The 18,709-nt window shown below is 45.6% G+C and overlaps 1 protein-coding gene across 1 annotated transcript in view; it reads left to right on the top strand.

Moving 5' to 3' along the window:
* CSTPP1 (centriolar satellite-associated tubulin polyglutamylase complex regulator 1) overlaps positions 1 to 18,709 on the top strand; it is a 322,173-nt gene that overhangs the window by 220,145 nt on the left and 83,319 nt on the right. The window contains exon 4 of the mRNA XM_053720316.1: positions 18,309 to 18,393. Coding sequence (XP_053576291.1) covers positions 18,309 to 18,393 — 85 coding nt within the window. The remainder of the gene's footprint in view (positions 1 to 18,308; positions 18,394 to 18,709) is intronic.

Genomic DNA, 18,709 nt, shown 5'->3' on the forward strand with positions numbered 1-18,709 from the left:
GGGTAAAGGAGAAGAGTGGATTACAAAGGGTAAAGGGGAGGGGTGGATTACAGATGGTAAAGGCGATGAGTGGATTACAGAGGGTAAATGCGAGTAGTGGATTACAAAGGGTAAAGGGAAGGGGTGGATAACAGAGGGTTACGGCGAAAGGTAAAATATAGAGGGTACAGGGGAGGGGCAGATTACAGAGGGTAAAGGCGAGAGGTATCATACAGAGGGTACAGGGTAGGGGCAGAATACAGAGGGTACAGGAGAGGGGCAGAATACAGAGGGTACAGGAGAGGGGCAGAATACACAGGGTATAGGTGAGAGGTAGAATGCAGAGGGTACAGGGTAGGGGCAGAATACACAAGGTATTTGTGAGAGGTAGAATACAGAGGGTACAGGGTAAGGGCAGAATACACAGGGTATAGGTGAGAGGTAGAATACAGAGGGTACAGGGTAAGGGCAGATTACAGAGGGTATAGGTGAGAGGTAGAATACAGAGGGTACAGGGGGGGGGCAGATTACAGAGGGTAAAGATGAGAGGTAGAATACAGAGGGTACAGGGGAGGGGTAGATTACAGAGGGTAAAGATGAGAGGTAGAATACAGAGAGTACAGGGGAGGGGTAGATTACAGAGGGTAAAGATGAAAGGTAGAATACAGAGGGTACAGGGGAGGGGCAGATTACAGAGGGTATAGGTGAGAGGTATCATACAGAGGGTACAGGGTAAGGGCAGAATGCACAGGGTATAGGTGAGAAGTAGAATACAGAGGGTACAGGGTAGGGGCAGAATACACAGGGTATAGGTGAGAGGTATCATACAGAGGGTACGGGGGGGGCAGATTACAGAGGGTAAAGGTGAGAGGTAGAATACAGAGGGTACAGGGGAGGGGTAGATTACAGAGGGTAAAGGTGAGAGGTAGAATACAGAGGGTACAGGGGAGGGGCAGATTACAGAGGGTAAAGATGAGAGGTAGAATACAGAGGGTACAGGGTAGGGGCAGAATACACAGGGTATAGGTGAGAGGTAGAATACAGAGGGTACAGGGGAGGGGCAGATTACAGAGGGTAAAGGTGAGAGGTAGAATACAGAGGGTACAGGGGAGGGGCAGATTACAGAGGGTAAAGATGAGAGGTAGAATACAGAGGGTACAGGGGAGGGGTAGATTACAGAGGGTATAGGTGAGAGGTAGAATACAGAGGGTACAGGGTAGGGGCAGAATACACAGGGTATAGGTGAGAGGTAGAATACAGAGGGTACAGGGTAGGGGTAGAATACACAGGGTATAGGTGAGAGGTAGAATACAGAGGGTACAGGGGAGGGGTAGATTACAGAGGGTAAAGGCGAGAGGTAGAATACAGAGAGTACAGGGGAGGGGCATATTACAGAGGGTAAAGATGAGAGGTAGAATACAGAGAGTACAGGGGAGGGGTAGATTACAGAGGGTAAAGATGAGAGGTAGAATACAGATGGTACAGGGGAGGGGCAGATTACACAGGGTATAGGTGAGAGGTAGAATACAGAGAGTACAGGGGAGGGGTAGATTACAGAGGGTAAAGGCGAGAGGTAGAATACAGATGGTACAGGGGAGGGGCAGATTACACAGGGTATAGGTGAGAGGTAGAATACAGAGAGTACAGGGGAGGGGTAGATTATAGAGGGTAAAGATGAGAGGTAGAATACAGAGGGTACAGGGGAGGGGCAGATTACAGAGGGTAAAGATGAGAGGTAGAATACAGAGGGTACAGGGGAGAGGTAGATTACAGAGGGTAAAGATGAGAGGTAGAATACAGAGGGTACAGGGGAGAGGTAGATTACAGAGGGTAAAGGTGAGAGGTAGGATACAAAGAGTACAGGGGAGGGGCAGATTACAGAGGGTAAAGATGAGAGGTAGAATACAGAGAGTACAGGGGAGGGGTAGATTACAGAGGGTAAAGGCGAGAGGTAGAATACAGAGGTTACAGGGGAGGGGCAGATTACAGAGGGTAAAGGCGAGAGGTAGAATACAGAGAGTACAGGGGAGGGGTAGATTACAGAGGGTAAAGATGAGAGGTAGAATACAGAGAGTACAGGGGAGGGGTAGATTACAGAGGGTAAAGATGAGAGGTAGAATACAGAGAGTACAGGGGAGGGGTAGATTACAGAGGGTAAAGATGAGAGGTAGAATACAGAGAGTACAGGGGAGGGGTAGATTACAGAGGGTAAAGATGAGATGTAGAATACAGAGGGTACAAGGGAGGGGCAGATTACAGAGGGTAAAGATGAGAGGTAGAATACAGAGAGTACAGGGGAGGGGTAGATTACAGAGGGTAAAGGCGAGAGGTAGAATACAGAGAGTACAGGGGAGGGGTAGATTACAGAGGGTAAAGATGAGAGGTAGAATACAGAGAGTACAGGGGAGGGGTAGATTACAGAGGGTAAAGTTATGAGAGGTAGAATACAGAGGGTACAGGGGAGGGGTAGATTATAGAGGGTAAAGATGAGAGGTAGAATACAGAGAGTACAGGGGAGGGGCAGAATACAGAGAGTAAAGATGAGAGGTAGAATACAGAGAGTACAAGGGAGGGGTAGATTACAGAGGGTAAAGATGAGAGGTAGAATACAGAGAGTACAGGGGAGGGGTAGATTACAGAGGGTAAAGGCGAGAGGTAGAATACAGAGAGTACAGGGGAGGGGTAGATTACAGAGGGTAAAGATGAGAGGTAGAATACAGAGAGTGCAGGGGAGGGGTAGATTACAGAGGGTAAAGATGAGAGGTAGAATACAGAGAGTACAGGGGAGGGGCAGATTACAGAGGGTAAAGATGAGAGGTAGAATACAGAGAGTACAGGGGAGGGGCAGATTACAGAGGGTAAAGATGAGAGGTAGAATACAGAGAGTACAGGGGAGGGGCAGATTACAGAGGGTAAAGATGAGAGGTAGAATACAGAGAGTACAGGGGAGGGGTAGATTACAGAGGGTAAAGATGAGAGGTAGAATACAGAGAGTACAGGGGAGGGGCAGATTACAGAGGGTAAAGATGAGAGGTAAAATACAGAGGGTACAGGGGAGAGGTAGATTACAGAGGGTAAAGATGAGAGGTAGAATACAGAGGGTACAGGGGAGGGGCAGATTACAGAGGGTAAAGGGGAGAGGTAGAATACAGAGAGTACAGGGGAGGGGTAGATTACAGAGGGTAAAGGGGAGAGGTAGAATACAGAGAGTACAGGGGAGGGGTAGATTACAGAGGGTAAAGGCGAGAGGTAGAATACAGAGAGTACAGGGGAGGGGTAGATTACAGAGGGTAAAGATGAGAGGTAGAATACAGAGAGTACAGGGGAGGGGTAGATTACAGAGGGTAAAGATGAGAGGTAGATTACAGAGGGTAAAGATGAGAGGTAGAATACAGAGAGTACAGGGGAGGGGTAGATTACAGAGGGTAAAGATGAGAGGTAGAATACAGAGAGTACATGGGAGGGGTAGATTACAGAGGATAAAGATGAGAGGTAGAATACAGAGAGTATAGGGGAGGGGCAGATTACAGAGGGTAAAGATGAGTGGTAGAATACAGAGGGTACAGGGGAGAGGTAGATTACAGAGGGTAAAGGGGAGAGGTAGAATACAGAGAGTACAGGGTAGGGGCAGATTACAGAGGGTAATGGTGAGAGGTAGAATACAGAGAGTACAGGGGAGGGGTAGATTACAGAAGGTAAAGATGAGAGGTAGAATACAGAGTGTACAGGGGAGGGCTAGATTACAGAGGGTAAAGGCGAGAGGTAGAATACAGAGAGTACAGGGGAGGGGTAGATTACAGAGGGTAAAGATGAGAGGTAGAATACAGAGAGTACAGGGGAGGGGTAGATTACAGAGGGTAAAGATAAGAGGTAGATTACAGAGGGTAAAGATGAGAGGTAGAATACAGAGAGTACAGGGGAGGGGTAGATTACAGAGGGTAAAGATGAGAGGTAGAATACAGAGAGTACAGGGGAGGGGTAGATTACAGAGGGTAAAGATGAGAGGTAGAATACAGAGAGTACAGGGGAGGGGCAGATTACAGAGGGTAAAGATGAGAGGTAGAATACAGAGAGTACAGGGGAGGGGCAGAATACAGAGGGTAAAGGTGAGAGGTAGAATACAGAGAGTACAGGGGAGGGGCAGATTACAGAGGGTAAAGATGAGAGGTAGAATACAGAGAGTACAGGGGAGGGGTAGATTACAGAGGGTAAAGGTGAGAGGTAGAATACAGAGAGTACAGGGGAGGGGTAGATTACAGAGGGTAAAGGTGAGAGGTAGAATACAGAGAGTACAGGGGAGGGGTAGATTACAGAGGGTAAAGGTGAGAGGTAGAATACAGAGAGTACAGGGGAGGGGCAGAATACAGAGGGTAAAGATGAGAGGTAGAATATAGAGGGTACAGGGGAGAGGTAGATTACAGAGGGTAAAGGTGAGAGGTAGAATACAGAGGGTACAGGGGAGGGGTAGATTACAGAGGGTAAAGGTGAGAGGTAGAATACAGAGAGTACAGGGGAGGGGTAGATTACAGATGGTAAAGGTGAGAGGTAGAATACAGAGAGTACAGGGGAGGGGCAGATTACAGAGGGTAAAGGCGAGAGGTAGAATACAGAGAGTACAGGGGAGGGGTAGATTACAGAGGGTAAAGATGAGAGGTAGAATACAGAGAGTACAGGGGAGGGGTAGATTACAGAGGGTAAAGATGAGAGGTAGAATACAGAGAGTACAGGGGAGGGGCAGATTACAGAGGGTAAAGATGAGAGGTAGAATACAGAGAGTGCAGGGGAGGGGTAGATTACAGAGGGTAAAGATGAGAGGTAGAATACAGAGAGTACAGGGGAGGGGTAGATTACAGAGGGTAAAGATGAGAGGTAGAATACAGAGAGTACAGGGGAGGGGCAGAATACAGAGGGTAAAGGTGAGAGGTAGAATACAGAGAGTACAGGGGAGGGTCAGATTACACAGGGTATAGGTGAGAGGTAGAATACAGAGAGTACAGGGGAGGGGTAGATTACAGAGGGTAAAGGTGAGAGGTAGAATACAGAGATTACAGGGGAGGGGTAGATTACAGAGGGTAAAGATGAGAGGTAGAATACAGAGAGTACAGGGGAGGGGTAGATTACAGAGGGTAAAGATGAGAGGTAGAATACAGAGAGTACAGGGGAGGGGCATATTACAGAGGGTAAAGATGAGAGGTAGAATACAGAGAGTACAGGGGAGGGGTAGATTACAGAGGGTAAAGATGAGAGGTAGAATACAGAGGGTACAGGGGAGGGGCAGATTACAGAGGGTAAAGGTGAGAGGTAGAATACAGAGGGTACAGGGGAGAGGTAGATTACAGAGGGTAAAGATGAGAGGTAGAATACAGAGGGTACAGGGGAGGGGTAGATTACAGAGAGTAAAGGTGAGAGGTAGAATACAGAGAGTACAGGGGAGGGGTAGATTACAGAGGGTAAAGATGAGAGGTAGAATACAGAGAGTACAGGGGAGGGGTAGATTACAGAGGGTAAAGATGAGAGGTAGAATACAGAATGTACAGGGGAGGGGCAGATTACACAGGGTATAGGTGAGAGGTAGAATACAGAGAGTACAGGGGAGGGGTAGATTACAGAGGGTAAAGATGAGAGGTAGAATACAGAGGGTACAGGGGAGGGGTAGATTACAGAGGGTAAAGATGAGAGGTAGAATACAGAGGGTACAGGGGAGGGGCAGATTACAGAGGGTAAAGGTGAGAGGTAGAATACAGAGAGTACAGGGGAGGGGTAGATTACAGAGGGTAAAGATGAGAGGTAGAATACAGAGAGTACAGGGGAGGGGCAGATTACAGAGGGTAAAGATGAAAGGTAGAATACAGAGAGTACAGGGGAGGAGTAGATTACAGAGGGTAAAGATGAGAGGTAGAATACAGAGGGTACAGGGGAGGGGCAGATTACAGAGGGTAAAGATGAGAGGTAGAATACAGAGAGTACAGGGGAGGGGTAGATTACAGAGGGTAAAGATGAGAGGTAGAATACAGAGAGTACAGGGGAGGGGTAGATTACAGAGGGTAAAGATGAGAGGTAGAATACAGAGAGTACAGGGGAGGGGCATATTACAGAGGGTAAAGATGAGAGGTAGAATACAGAGAGTACAGGGGAGGGGTAGATTACAGAGGGTAAAGATGAGAGGTAGAATACAGAGGGTACAGGGGAGGGGCAGATTACAGAGGGTAAAGGTGAGAGGTAGAATACAGAGAGTACAGGGGAGGGGTAGATTACAGAGGGTAAAGATGAGAGGTAGAATACAGAGAGTACAGGGGAGGGGTAGATTACAGAGGGTAAAGATGAGAGGTAGAATACAGAGAGTACAGGGGAGGGGCAGATTACAGAGGGTAAAGATGAGAGGTAGAATACAGAGAGTACAGGGGAGGAGTAGATTACAGAGGGTAAAGATGAGAGGTAGAATACAGAGAGTACAGGGGAGGGGTAGATTACAGAGGGTAAAGATGAGAGGTAGAATACAGAGAGTACAGGGGAGGGGTAGATTACAGAGGGTAAAGATGAGAGGTAGAATACAGAGAGTACAGGGGAGGGGCATATTACAGAGGGTAAAGATGAGAGGTAGAATACAGAGAGTACAGGGGAGGGGTAGATTACAGAGGGTAAAGATGAGAGGTAGAATACAGAGAGTACAGGGGAGGGGCAGATTACAGAGGGTAAAGATGAGAGGTAGAATACAGAGGGTACAGGGGAGGGGTAGATTACAGAGGGTAAAGATGAGAGGTAGAATACAGAGAGTACAGGGGAGGGGCAGATTACAGAGGGTAAAGATGAGAGGTAGAATACAGAGAGTACAGGGGAGGGGCAGATTACAGAGGGTAAAGGTGAGAGGTAGAATACAGAGGGTACAGGGGAGGGGTAGATTACAGAGGGTAAAGGCGAGAGGTAGAATACAGAGAGTACAGGGGAGGGGCAGATTACAGAGGGTAAAGATGAGAGGTAGAATACAGAGGGTACAGGGGAGGGGCAGATTACAGAGGGTAAAGATGAGAGGTAGAATACAGAGAGTACAGGGGAGGGGCAGATTACAGAGGGTAAAGATGAGAGGTAGAATACAGAGAGTACAGGGGAGGGGCAGATTACAGAGGGTAAAGATGAGAGGTAGAATACAGAGGGTACAGGGGAGGGGCAGAATACAGAGGGTAAAGGCAAGAGGTAGAATACAGAGAGTACAGGGGAGGGGTAGATTACAGAGGGTAAAAATGAGAGGTAGAATACAGAGAGTACAGGGGAGGGGTAGATTACAGAGGGTAAAGATGAGAGGTAGAATACAGAGGGTACAGGGGAGGGGCAGATTACAGAGGGTAAAGATGAGAGGTAGAATACAGAGAGTACAGGGGAGGGGCAGATTACAGAGGGTAAAGATGAGAGGTAGAATACAGAGAGTACAGGGGAGGGGCAGATTACAGAGGGTAAAGATGAGAGGTAGAATACAGAGGGTACAGGGGAGGGGCAGAATACAGAGGGTAAAGGCGAGAGGTAGAATACAGAGAGTACAGGGGAGGGGTAGATTACAGAGGGTAAAAATGAGAGGTAGAATACAGAGAGTACAGGGGAGGGGTAGATTACAGAGGGTAAAGATGAGAGGTAGAATACAGAGAGTACAGGGGAGGGGCAGATTACAGAGGGTAAAGATGAGAGGTAGAATACAGAGGGTACAGGGGAGGGGCAGAATACAGAGGGTAAAGGCGAGAGGTAGAATACAGAGAGTACAGGGGAGGGGTAGATTACAGAGGGTAAAAATGAGAGGTAGAATACAGAGAGTACAGGGGAGGGGTAGATTACAGAGGGTAAAGATGAGAGGTAGAATACAGAGAGCACAGGGGAGGGGTAGATTACAGAGGGTAAAGATGAGAGGTAGAATACAGAGAGTACAGGGGAGGGGTAGATTACAGAGGGTAAAGATGAGAGGTAGAATACAGAGAGTACAGGGGAGGGGTAGATTACAGAGGGTAAAGATGAGAGGTAGAATACAGAGAGTACAGGGGAGGGGTAGATTACAGAGGGTAAAGATGAGAGGTAGAATACAGAGAGCACAGGGGAGGGGTAGATTACAGAGGGTAAAGATGAGAGGTAGAATAAAGAGGGTACAGGGGAGGGGTAGATTACAGAGGGTAAAGATGAGAGGTAGAATACAGAGAGCACAGGGGAGGGGTAGATTACAGAGGGTAAAGATGAGAGGTAGAATACAGAGAGTACAGGGGAGGGGTAGATTACAGAGGGTAAAGATGAGAGGTAGAATACAGAGAGTACAGGGGAGGGGTAGATTACAGAGGGTAAAGATGAGAGGTAGAATACAGAGAGTACAGGGGAGGGGTAGATTACAGAGGGTAAAGATGACAGGTAGAATACAGAGAGTACAGGAGAGGGTTCAGAATACAGAGGGTAAAGGTGAGAGGTAGAATACAGAGAGTACAGGGGAGGGGTAGATTACAGAGGGTAAAGATGAGAGGTAGAATACAGAGGGTACAGGGGAGGGGTAGATTATAGAGGGTAAAGATGAGAGGTAGAATACAGAGAGTACAGGGGAGGGGTAGATTATAGAGGGTAAAGATGAGAGGTAGAATACAGAGGGTACAGGGGAGGGGCAGATTACAGAGGGTAAAGATGAGAGGTAGAATACAGAGGGTACAGGGGAGAGGTAGATTACAGAGGGTAAAGATGAGAGGTAGAATACAGAGGGTACAGGGGAGGGGTAGATTACAGAGGGTAAAGATGAGAGGTAGAATACAGAGAGCACAGGGGAGGGGCAGATTACAGAGGGTAAAGATGAGAGGTAGAATACAGAGAGTACAGGGGAGGGGCAGAATACAGAGGGTAAAGGTGAGAGGTAGAATACAGAGAGTACAGGGGAGGGGCAGAATACAGAGGGTAAAGGTGAGAGGTAGAATACAGAGAGTACAGGGGAGGGGTAGATTACAGAGGGTAAAGATGACAGGTAGAATACAGAGAGTACAGGGGAGGGGCAGATTACAGAGGGTAAAGATGAGAGGTAGAATACAGAGAGTACAGGGGAGGGGCAGAATACAGAGGGTAAAGGTGAGAGGTAGAATACAGAGGGTACAGGGGAGGGGCAGATTACAGAGGGTAAAGGTGAGAGGTAGAATACAGAGGGTACAGGGGAGGGGCAGAGTACAGAGGGTAAAGGTGAGAGGTAGAATACAGAGGGTACAGGGGAGGGGTAGATTACAGAGGGTAAAGGCGAGAGGTAGAATGCAGAGAGTACAGGGGAGGGTAGATTACAGAGGGTAAAGATGAGAGGTAGAATACAGAGAGCACAGGGGAGGGGCAGATTACAGAGGGTAAAGATGAGAGGTAGAATACAGAGAGTACAGGGGAGGGGCAGAATACAGAGGGTAAAGATGAGAGGTAGAATACAGAGAGTACAGGGGAGGGGTAGATTACAGAGGGTAAAGATGAGAGGTAGAATACAGAGAGTACAGGGGAGGGGCAGAATACAGAGGGTAAAGGTGAGAGGTAGAATACAGAGGGTACAGGGGAGGGGCAGATTACAGAGGGTAAAGGTGAGAGGTAGAATACAGAGGGTACAGGGGAGGGGCAGATTACAGAGGGTAAAGGTGAGAGGTAGAATACAGAGGGTACAGGGGAGGGGTAGATTACAGAGGGTAAAGGCGAGAGGTAGAATACAGAGAGTACAGGGGAGGGGTAGATTACAGAGGGTAAAGATGAGAGGTAGAATACAGAGAGTACAGGGGAGGGGTAGATTACAGAGGGTAAAGATGAGAGGTAGAATACAGAGAGTACAGGGGAGGGGTAGATTACAGAGGGTAAAGATGACAGGTAGAATACAGAGTACAGGGGAGGGGCAGAATACAGAGGGTAAAGGTGAGAGGTAGAATACAGAGGGTACAGGGGAGGGGCAGAATACAGAGGGTAAAGGTGAGAGGTAGAATACAGAGAGTACAGGGGAGGGGCAGAATACAGAGGGTAAAGGTGAGAGGTAGAATACACAGGGTCATATTATCTTTCCAAGTTTGTTCTGTTTGTCAGTAATTTATAAGCAGAGAGACTAATGGAGTCACTGTCTCCTCTTGTTACTCCTACACACACCCTGGCCTGTATCTCAGAAGTATGTATAATCTTGGTGGGTTGCCATTTGTGTTTACTAAACATTATATAATATAGCCTAGCTCCTTCCATGTCTGTAAATGTATTTTATTTGGTTCTGGTTGATTACAAGGTGCTTCGTGGAGTTCAGTGCAGAAAGTATCTGTATTTATAGTGGGAATAGAAGGAATAACTGGGAGGTAAGGAAAAAAAAGATGCAAACAGTTGGTCGCAGCAGGCTGTTGTGGTTAAAACAGCTGGCTCTAGTTTATCTCTGTCATTTTATACATCCTTCTGGGAAGATCAGAGCTCCGTGGGCAGTCTGTATGCTTGGTTTTTCTGTTTGGGAATTAAAGGTTTTGGCTATTTCTCTGTAAGGATGAATGTCTCCTTTTGGCCTAATTCTTGTTTACTTTTCTTCTATTCTTGCACATTAGAACAGCAAATTAGCAAGCGAGCAGTAAGTTTATTTAAACAAGGCAGAATCTGGTCATGCAGTGACCATGTCTGTCCTTTTCCGTTATCCCACATGCATTATAAATATCTTCGCCAACAGGGGTTCTTCACTGTCTAACAGTTTGCAAACATGAATGGATATTTTGTATGGTTGGATATAACCCTGTGCTTGCTGATGATTCACCTGCTGCCTGCACTGAGGTTCATGATAAGGGTTGTCAGTAGTTTAAAAATAAATATATTATAATACTAGACAGATCAGGTATTTCATGTAAAGTGGTAGGGAATTGTGGTCAGATCTACACGTGACCCTATTTGTCTGCAGCTCCTGTCAATCATATCCCCAGATTGGATTTCAGATCAGACCCTATCCCCTCCAGCCCCTGTTTGGTATATTCCCATCTAGGACCAATTGCCCTTTAGTCTCACAACCAGCCATATGACCTCCAATCCCTGTTGCCTGCAGCTCCTTCAGCTCCACTGAACCCCAAACCAGACCCAGTCGGTTTACTGTACAGGTGTTTTGTTTTTTTTACATTAATTTTAATGGACAGACAATTTTAAAAGTGGAAAACTGGCATCCCTATTCATGAAAGTGAGAATCATTTTCTGCATCATAGCCTGGTAAATCCATCACCGCAACACAGCTGTCTCTTTCATATGTACATATGTAGTTTTACTCACACTCTAGCTATTGGTGTTTATAAGGTCACATGTATAAGTGTAGAATGAAATAGCTGGAGTCCGCTGGCCTTTCCTTTGCACTGCTGTGAAGTCTGTATTAGGTTATTGTATCTGTGTTTATTACAAGTGTATCCTTTCCTTGTTTTGTTAGCTGCTATTTGATGTGTACAAACGTAGCCACAAAGCGTTTAGAAGCCAACGACTGTATATTGTTTATTGTGTTCTGTGGGTACAACAACTGGAGGAATTCCCTGGCATGGATATTCCTTGCCCCATGTTGAAATACCATAGTTGTGTGCCTTTAACTGCTGCCAGTTGCTCTGCTAGCCACTCCCAAGAGTGCTGTGGCAGAGAGCGACTATTCAGTGAGGCAAACCACTGTGCAAATTATACTGTGCTGCAGATATTTTTACACAAAGAAAACACACACAGAGTTTTGATCCTAACCCCTGTGTACCTCTTCAGAAATCCAACAGGGCTCCTTCCCTAGATCCTAGTGACCTCAACTTGCATTTTAGATGTGTGAGATACTTCACATTATAAATAAAAAATATACGATTAAATTAAAGGAACGTCAAAATGAAAATTTAAATCTTCTTAAAATATGCACAATAACTTTATTTTGACTTTTTTTTTGCTGCCCCTGGAGACGCTGGATTGTATCTGACACTGCAATATACTGCAAAGTGATTTTCTCATTTATCTCTATCCCTAATTTGCCATGACAAAGGAGAAAAGATAAATATATTCAAGAGGTGTTTCAAGTGGTGTGTTTCTGGACTGCAAAACAAGGCAAATTTTGCTAACAAAACACTTGAATTGCTTTGAAACCATTTATGTATACAATTTGTTTGCGATGCACCACTTTATTACTGATATATACATGTAAAGAAGAATAACTTAACTTGCCTTTAACTCAGAAAATGATTTCCTGCTTCCAAAGAGGCTAGAATGTACCTTGCAGGCTTCAGATAACTGATCCTGCGGCATACTACTCAGTGTAAGATCTTATTTATAGATGCCCCTAAATGACCACAGCAAGGAGGTAAAATAAGTAATACTTAGCTTTTCAAGGGTATGCACCTGGACTTCTCCGATACAGCAAAACGTGTAAACTTTGCCAGTAAATTGCCTGTTTTAAATGCTTTCTTTAAATTAATAATATATGCAATGTATATTTAAAAATGACTTTAATTTCCTTTTGAAAGGATGGAAAGGTCCAAATTCAAATATACTGAGGTGCATTTCAATTTTAAATAGAAGTGTATTTTTTGTGTGATATACTTTCATTAGCAAAACAGTTTCTAATAAAATGTATTACTGGCTTTTATCAGCATACACACATATGCTGTGAGGGGCCGTGCACCAGCATTCAATACCATGTCTGTTCAGAGAGCTGGTGGTGTTGTGTATTGCATCAGTGAACACTTAATTTGTGTCACATAAACCAATGCTGACTGTCTGAGAGGGTGTGGTGTTTGAATACTGGTGCACGGACTCTCACAGCATATGTGCATATGCCACTGAAAAACAGTAATATCTTTTACTAGAAGAATTTTTTGCTAGTGGAAGTATATTGCAAAAATGCTTCTATTTAAGATTTAAATGCACCCATGCACATTTCAGTTTTGACCTCTCTATTCCTTTAAGTATAATTTTGTTTTATGGATTACTTTTAATTTCACTGCATTACTGGAATTGAATAATGGTGAATATTTGTATTTCAGGGGTTGAGCCCAAATTATTCCATCTCCAGAAAGACTTGAGCTTTTGTAAGTTCCTGTTAAAGGGACATTATACACTAGATTTTTATTTTCATAAATGTTTTGTAGAAGATCCATTTAAGTAGCCTATACAGCGTTTTTTTTTTATAGTTTTGCTTATTTTCTTCTTAAGTGGAAAGAGTCCACAGCTGCATTAATTACTTTTGGGAAATAAGAACATGGCCACCAGGAAGTGGCAAAGGCACCCCAGCCAAAGGCTTAAATACTCCTCCAATTCCCCTCATCCCCCAGCCATTCTTTGCATTTCGTCTCAGGAGGTTGGCAGAGTGTGTCAGAATTTTTAAATTTTTGTTTTTGTCTCTTATGGAGGGTAGTACTCTTCGGCATGGGACGGGAGTTTTTAGTAGTCCTATTAGCCTTCCAGTGAGGGCTTGGATGAAAGTTAGAGTCCGGAGATGCAGGAAGTTTCTTTCTGCGAAACCATCCCGACTCAGATTAACAACTCCTCATCAGTCAGTGTTGTCGAACTTCGCTTCACTGCCTGCTTTCTTCTCTCAAGCCCATGGCAGAGGCAATGCTACTATTCGTCACACTTGAAAGGCCGTGTTCCTGTTCCACTGTGTTGATTCCGGTAAGATCATTTCATTTTACTTTATGCAATGTACTGTAATGTGATGTTTCCCGTGTGGCTAAAGCTCCTCGCGGGAGTCTCCGTTTGATCTTGAAATCGAGGGTTAATATCTCCTGAGGGGGGTTATAGGACAGGGGGGGTTTATAATCATGTTTGTTATGTGATTCAACCTGCTTATGTGTGAGATTATGGGCTCGTGGTTGGAACTTTGAGGCCTTTGGTAGTGACGTGGCCTGTTGGCTGTACTCACTTTTTGGACTATAAGGTTCACCCTGTGTCCGGGCATGGTTACGCTCTGTTCCCATTTCCGCATTACCAACCGTGTGGCGTCTGAGATTTAATCTAGTCTGCGTGGGTCTGGTTAAAGGAGGTGGTGAGTGCCCCAGCCATTGGTGGTGTCAGGTGCCGATTTGTTGTTACTGAGTAGTCCATATTGCTATCCCTTCCTAAAGCTTTGGGGGATTCTGATGCTGAGCCTGTGATCATTTCAGATTCAGTTACGGAGGATTTGGATACCGACACGATTGTATCTGATTCAGATTCGGTGTCAGATGACGAATCCAATTTAGCCTTGTTGACTTCTGTCAACCATTCTTGTTCCATTTGCCATGTGGGAGCACCCTGTTCCTCGGGCTCGGGGAATCAGGGGGTCTGCTGAGTCATCCATCTCTGGGGGTCCTGTCTCCCAAGGAGCGAGTTCCCTACCTAATGTTCCTCTTACACATGCGGGTAACCCGGTTTATAGTTCCTCCATGCCGGGTTGTGTGTTCCCCCCAGAACTTGCAGCACGCTTTCGCTTTCAGATAATGTTGGTGATGGCTTATCTACACAGTCCAGATGTTTCTTTAAGAATGTGCTCGTGCCCTGTTGTCCCGGGTATTCCATCTTGGGGTGGGCCTCCACAGTATCCTGAGGGTTCTGTTCCGGACTGTTGTGCATTTCGGTATCGGACTGCTTGCCTTCACATGTTGCTCAGACATCTGTTTGAGTCACTGAATGACCCTATAGTACATAGATATGGGAATTTTCAGTCCGATGTTCCGAATTGTACTAAACGTTAGACATATGGGGATGAGGTAATCTCCTATTGTCTTTATTTGAGTTTCTTTCCCAGTTGTGAGATGGGGCTCCGTTTGGCTGGTCCGATGGGTAGGCCCATATCCTTTTTTGGGGTGTTAACCCTCAATAGTTTAGTTATATCCAATGGATGTCTTTTATTTGTTTTTGTTTCCTTCGGGAACCATCTAGGATTGATACTCTTGGTTACTTCTGCGGAAGTTGTTGGACATGTTAGTCCTATGTTTAAAATTTGTTTTCCTTTTCCCCCATGAGGGAGAGTTTATGCAGCTTGCTGGTTAGGACCCTTAGTACGGGCTGGCCCTATTTGGGTTTGTCCGGTCTTGCGGCTGCTCAGACACGTGGCACTGTTTCTACTGTGGTTTGGAAGCAGCGCTGAGTGCTCAGATTATCATTTTTTCATGTTCCACTGCAGCATTCGAGAGGAACCCGAGGGTTTCTGAGGCGGGAAGGATTTAACCGGTCCTTATAGCTTCTAGTTATAGGTGAGAGTGTTCCATTGCGTCACTCTATCTGTCATCTGATTTCGTCAGAGCCTTGTGTGCCTCCTCCAGGTGGGGGAGGGTGGGTGGACTTCGGTCCTGTTACCGCTGTTTGAGTGGTTTGCCTTCAGTTTTAGGCTTCAGGATGGTCCTGTTAGGACTGGGTCCTACAGCTTCTGAGTAAGCTGTTCAGCTTGCGGAGGGTTTTCTTTAAGACCTGTTGCAGCTCTGGTCTCTTTATAGGGGATGTGTCTGCTGTTCTAGTATCTAGATGCAGTTTTTATTCTTGGACTGTATGGTCTGTCCAAGTGTTGAGACCTTTAGGTTTCTTTTCATGTCTCCAGGTGAGTCCGATACCCTTTTGGGGATCTGCGTCCCGGATGATGGTTGATCCCTGTGGGGATTTGTCTAGCTCGGGATTACCCGGAGCTGGGAAGGTTTAGCACCTTATTGTTCTCTGTACCCTCTGCCTGTGTGGAGGTAGTTGAGACCCTAGCCCGGCTAGTAGGGTTTTGTGGACTTCAAGATTCCCTGCTGTTGCCCTGTGGTTCCTTCATATGACTTCTGGCCCAGCTCCTTGGAGCGTGGAACTTTAGCTAGGGATGGTCCCTTCCTTTAGTCGGGGCCTGCGAGTCTCTCGTTATCCGAATTTAGGATATGTGTCCATTCCCCTTTTTGTCTGACTTTTGGCCAGTTGGGGTGTTTAGTTCTAGGGTGAGACTGTCTGAACTATTAGAAGCCTGGACCTATTTTCCTTCAGAGACTCTGCTTCTGGGGCTTTGCTCCTTTTCCTAATCCTATTTTGGATTCTGGGATCTCAGGATTGGTCGGGGGTGTTCTCTGGTAGTGGGAACTTGGGCTGTGTCCTTGATCTATCTACCTGTCCAGATAAGATTTGGCCTGGTATTAGAATATTTATTACTCCTTACTGAGTATCCCATGTCATCTGGGAGTTCCTGGGTGGCTAGCACCTTTGAGTGTGGGTTTCGACTCTACTGCTGGCGTGGGGTTCCAATTTCTGTTGCTCCTTAGGGTTGCAATTCCCTAGTCGGTTGCTAGTGTCCCCGTGGATTTCTGCTTTGCGGATAATTGGGGTTGGCTGTGCCTCTGTTTGGCATGCGACCTATAAGAGGGTCCTCTTCTAGGACATTTACATTGGGGTTTTTATGCCCACTTAACCGGTGGTTCGGACCTTTGGGTCATTGTGGTTCTTTTCGGTTCTTTCCCTTTCATAGAGACTTTTCTCCTTTCTTTGGAGATGAGGTCCTTTTTTGTTTAGGACCTCTTTAAGTCAGGAGGCATAGGGTGGAGGTGGTCCGCATGGGGCCTTTCCGGTTCTAAGCAGATTGTGGGCCTTGTTTTGATAGATATTTATCCGTTTATGGCCTTATCTGGGGTTAGAGTCGGGTTGTCCTTGTACTCTGGTGAGATAGTTCTTCCATCTCTTCGCTCGTTCCTGTATCAGTTTCAGGATTCTTTTTGTTCTTGTATTGGATCTGTGTGACTGGGTTGGTCCAGCTGGGTATGGGTCTGCAGGCAGGACTTAGTGGTCTAAGGGATAACTACCCTGCCTAGTAAGCTAAAGGCTTAGAGTTTGAATCCCGCTGTGGCAGCTTTCTTAATAAAGGAATCTCTGAGTGCTCTCAAAATTGAGGTATCCCTTGTCTGTGAGAGCTTGTTAGCTCAGTCTGCAGGGAGAGGTTTTCTCTTTCTCCTTGTTCCTACACAGGAGATGGTCTACCTTTGGATTCCGAGGATATATTCTCCTTCTCAGGAGGCCTTGATGGTGGCTTGTGTTCTGCTTTTTTAGGGGCCTAAGTGTAGGTCGGGCGACTTAGGTTACTGAGAGAATGCCCTCTGTTGAGAAATTGTTTTTATACGGTCCACTTACTGTGGACTGCTTCTTAATTCCTTGTAAGCTCTTTGGTGTTGCCTTGTCATGGACACGGTGTTGTTGATCCTGAGGTTTTTGTCCTGGGTCTATTACACATTTTCATGATGAATACTTTGGTATTCTATGGGTGGGTGCATGGAGGACTTTGCGTCTTCTGTTACGCTCTTGCTTGCAGGATGTTGGGGAGATGTTTTCCTATCTCTGTGTCTGGATTATTCCGGTTTTTCGCTTCATGTGGTGTGGCCTTATTCTCGGTTTGAATCCATTTTTGTCTCTGTGAGCTGGGTCTTCACACACTTGAGGTGTTTTCTGTCGTATTAAAGGAAGCTTTTGGTTTATTCAGTTCCTTGCCTTGCCCCTGGGGTTTAGGGTGGTTGGAGGAACCGTTTATTGGGGCAACAAACTCTTGGAGGACTGTTGGCTCAGTCGAGTCCATTTGCGGTCTCTTCTTTGGCTCTGGATTGACTGCGAGTCAGTGTCACCTGGGCTTTTCTTCAAATTTTTCTTTAATTTTTTTTGTTGGGTTATGGTTCAGGTCTGGTGCCCTCAGTTTGGGCCGCCTATGTACCCTCCTGTCTTGGCATTCAGTGTCCTCTTTAGCTTGGGTATTGATTTCTAAAAAATAATGAATGCTGCTGTGGACTCTTTCCATTTAAGAAGAAAAATATAAATTATGCTTACCTGATAATTTAATTTTCTTCTGATGGAAAGAGTCCACAGCACCCCACCCGTAATCTGTGGGGCGTCCTTATATTCTTCTGGCACCTTTTCACCCTGATATTTCTTCTACTTGTTCCTCTGCAGAATGACTCGGGGATGAGGGGAGTGGGAGGAGTATTTAAGCCTTTGGCTGGGGTGTTTTTGCCGCCTCCTGGTGGCCAGGTTCTTATTTCCCAAAAGTAATGAATGCTGCTGTGGACTCTTTCCATCAGAAGAAAATTAAATTATCAGGTAAGCATAATTTATGTTGTTTTAGGAGAATACTGATGTATACCTACTGCACCTTGCTGTTATTTGTGTAAAGAGTTTTTTCATATTCAGAGGAAGGGGGAGTGGGAGTGTCTGCTTTTTTGCTATAGAACCACTTGCAGTGGGTGTTCCACTAACCTTTTAAACAGTGCTAAACTGGGAGCTTTAAGTTTTTAAAGATTTTATACTCGGTTTTTATATCGGTATCTGTGCATATTATTCTTTATAGTAGTGTATTACATACAGTTATATGAAAGTTTGTGTATACTGTCCCTTTAAGTATAGAACACTGCTTATGTTTGTCACAGATCTTTTGACAGTGAACGAGTACCACTGTCTGCTGCAGATGTTGTGCCCAGACTTTCCCATGGAACTGACCCAACGAGCAGCCAGGTAAGCATCATAGGGATACTGCTCTAATTGATTAGAACAACAGGGCGAAATGTACAGTTTCACTTGGGGGGGGGTTTCAGATTCAAAAGCATTCCAATCCATTCAATCAGAAACCCAGGTATTGTGTTTCTTTTAAAAAACTCTGCCCTGCATTAAAGGGGCATTAACTGTTAAATGTATTCAAGGTTTTTGTAAGTCACCATGCCCAAAGGTGTAGTTATTTCTCATATCACATATTGTCATACTTTACCTCTCCCTTAAAGTAGCTCAATGTGAAGGTTTTAAATCGCCTATCAGCCAATGAGAAGCTGTACTA

Source organism: Bombina bombina, chromosome 7 (genome assembly GCF_027579735.1).
Source record: "Bombina bombina isolate aBomBom1 chromosome 7, aBomBom1.pri, whole genome shotgun sequence".
In the NCBI taxonomy this organism is placed as follows: Eukaryota; Metazoa; Chordata; class Amphibia; order Anura; family Bombinatoridae; genus Bombina; species Bombina bombina.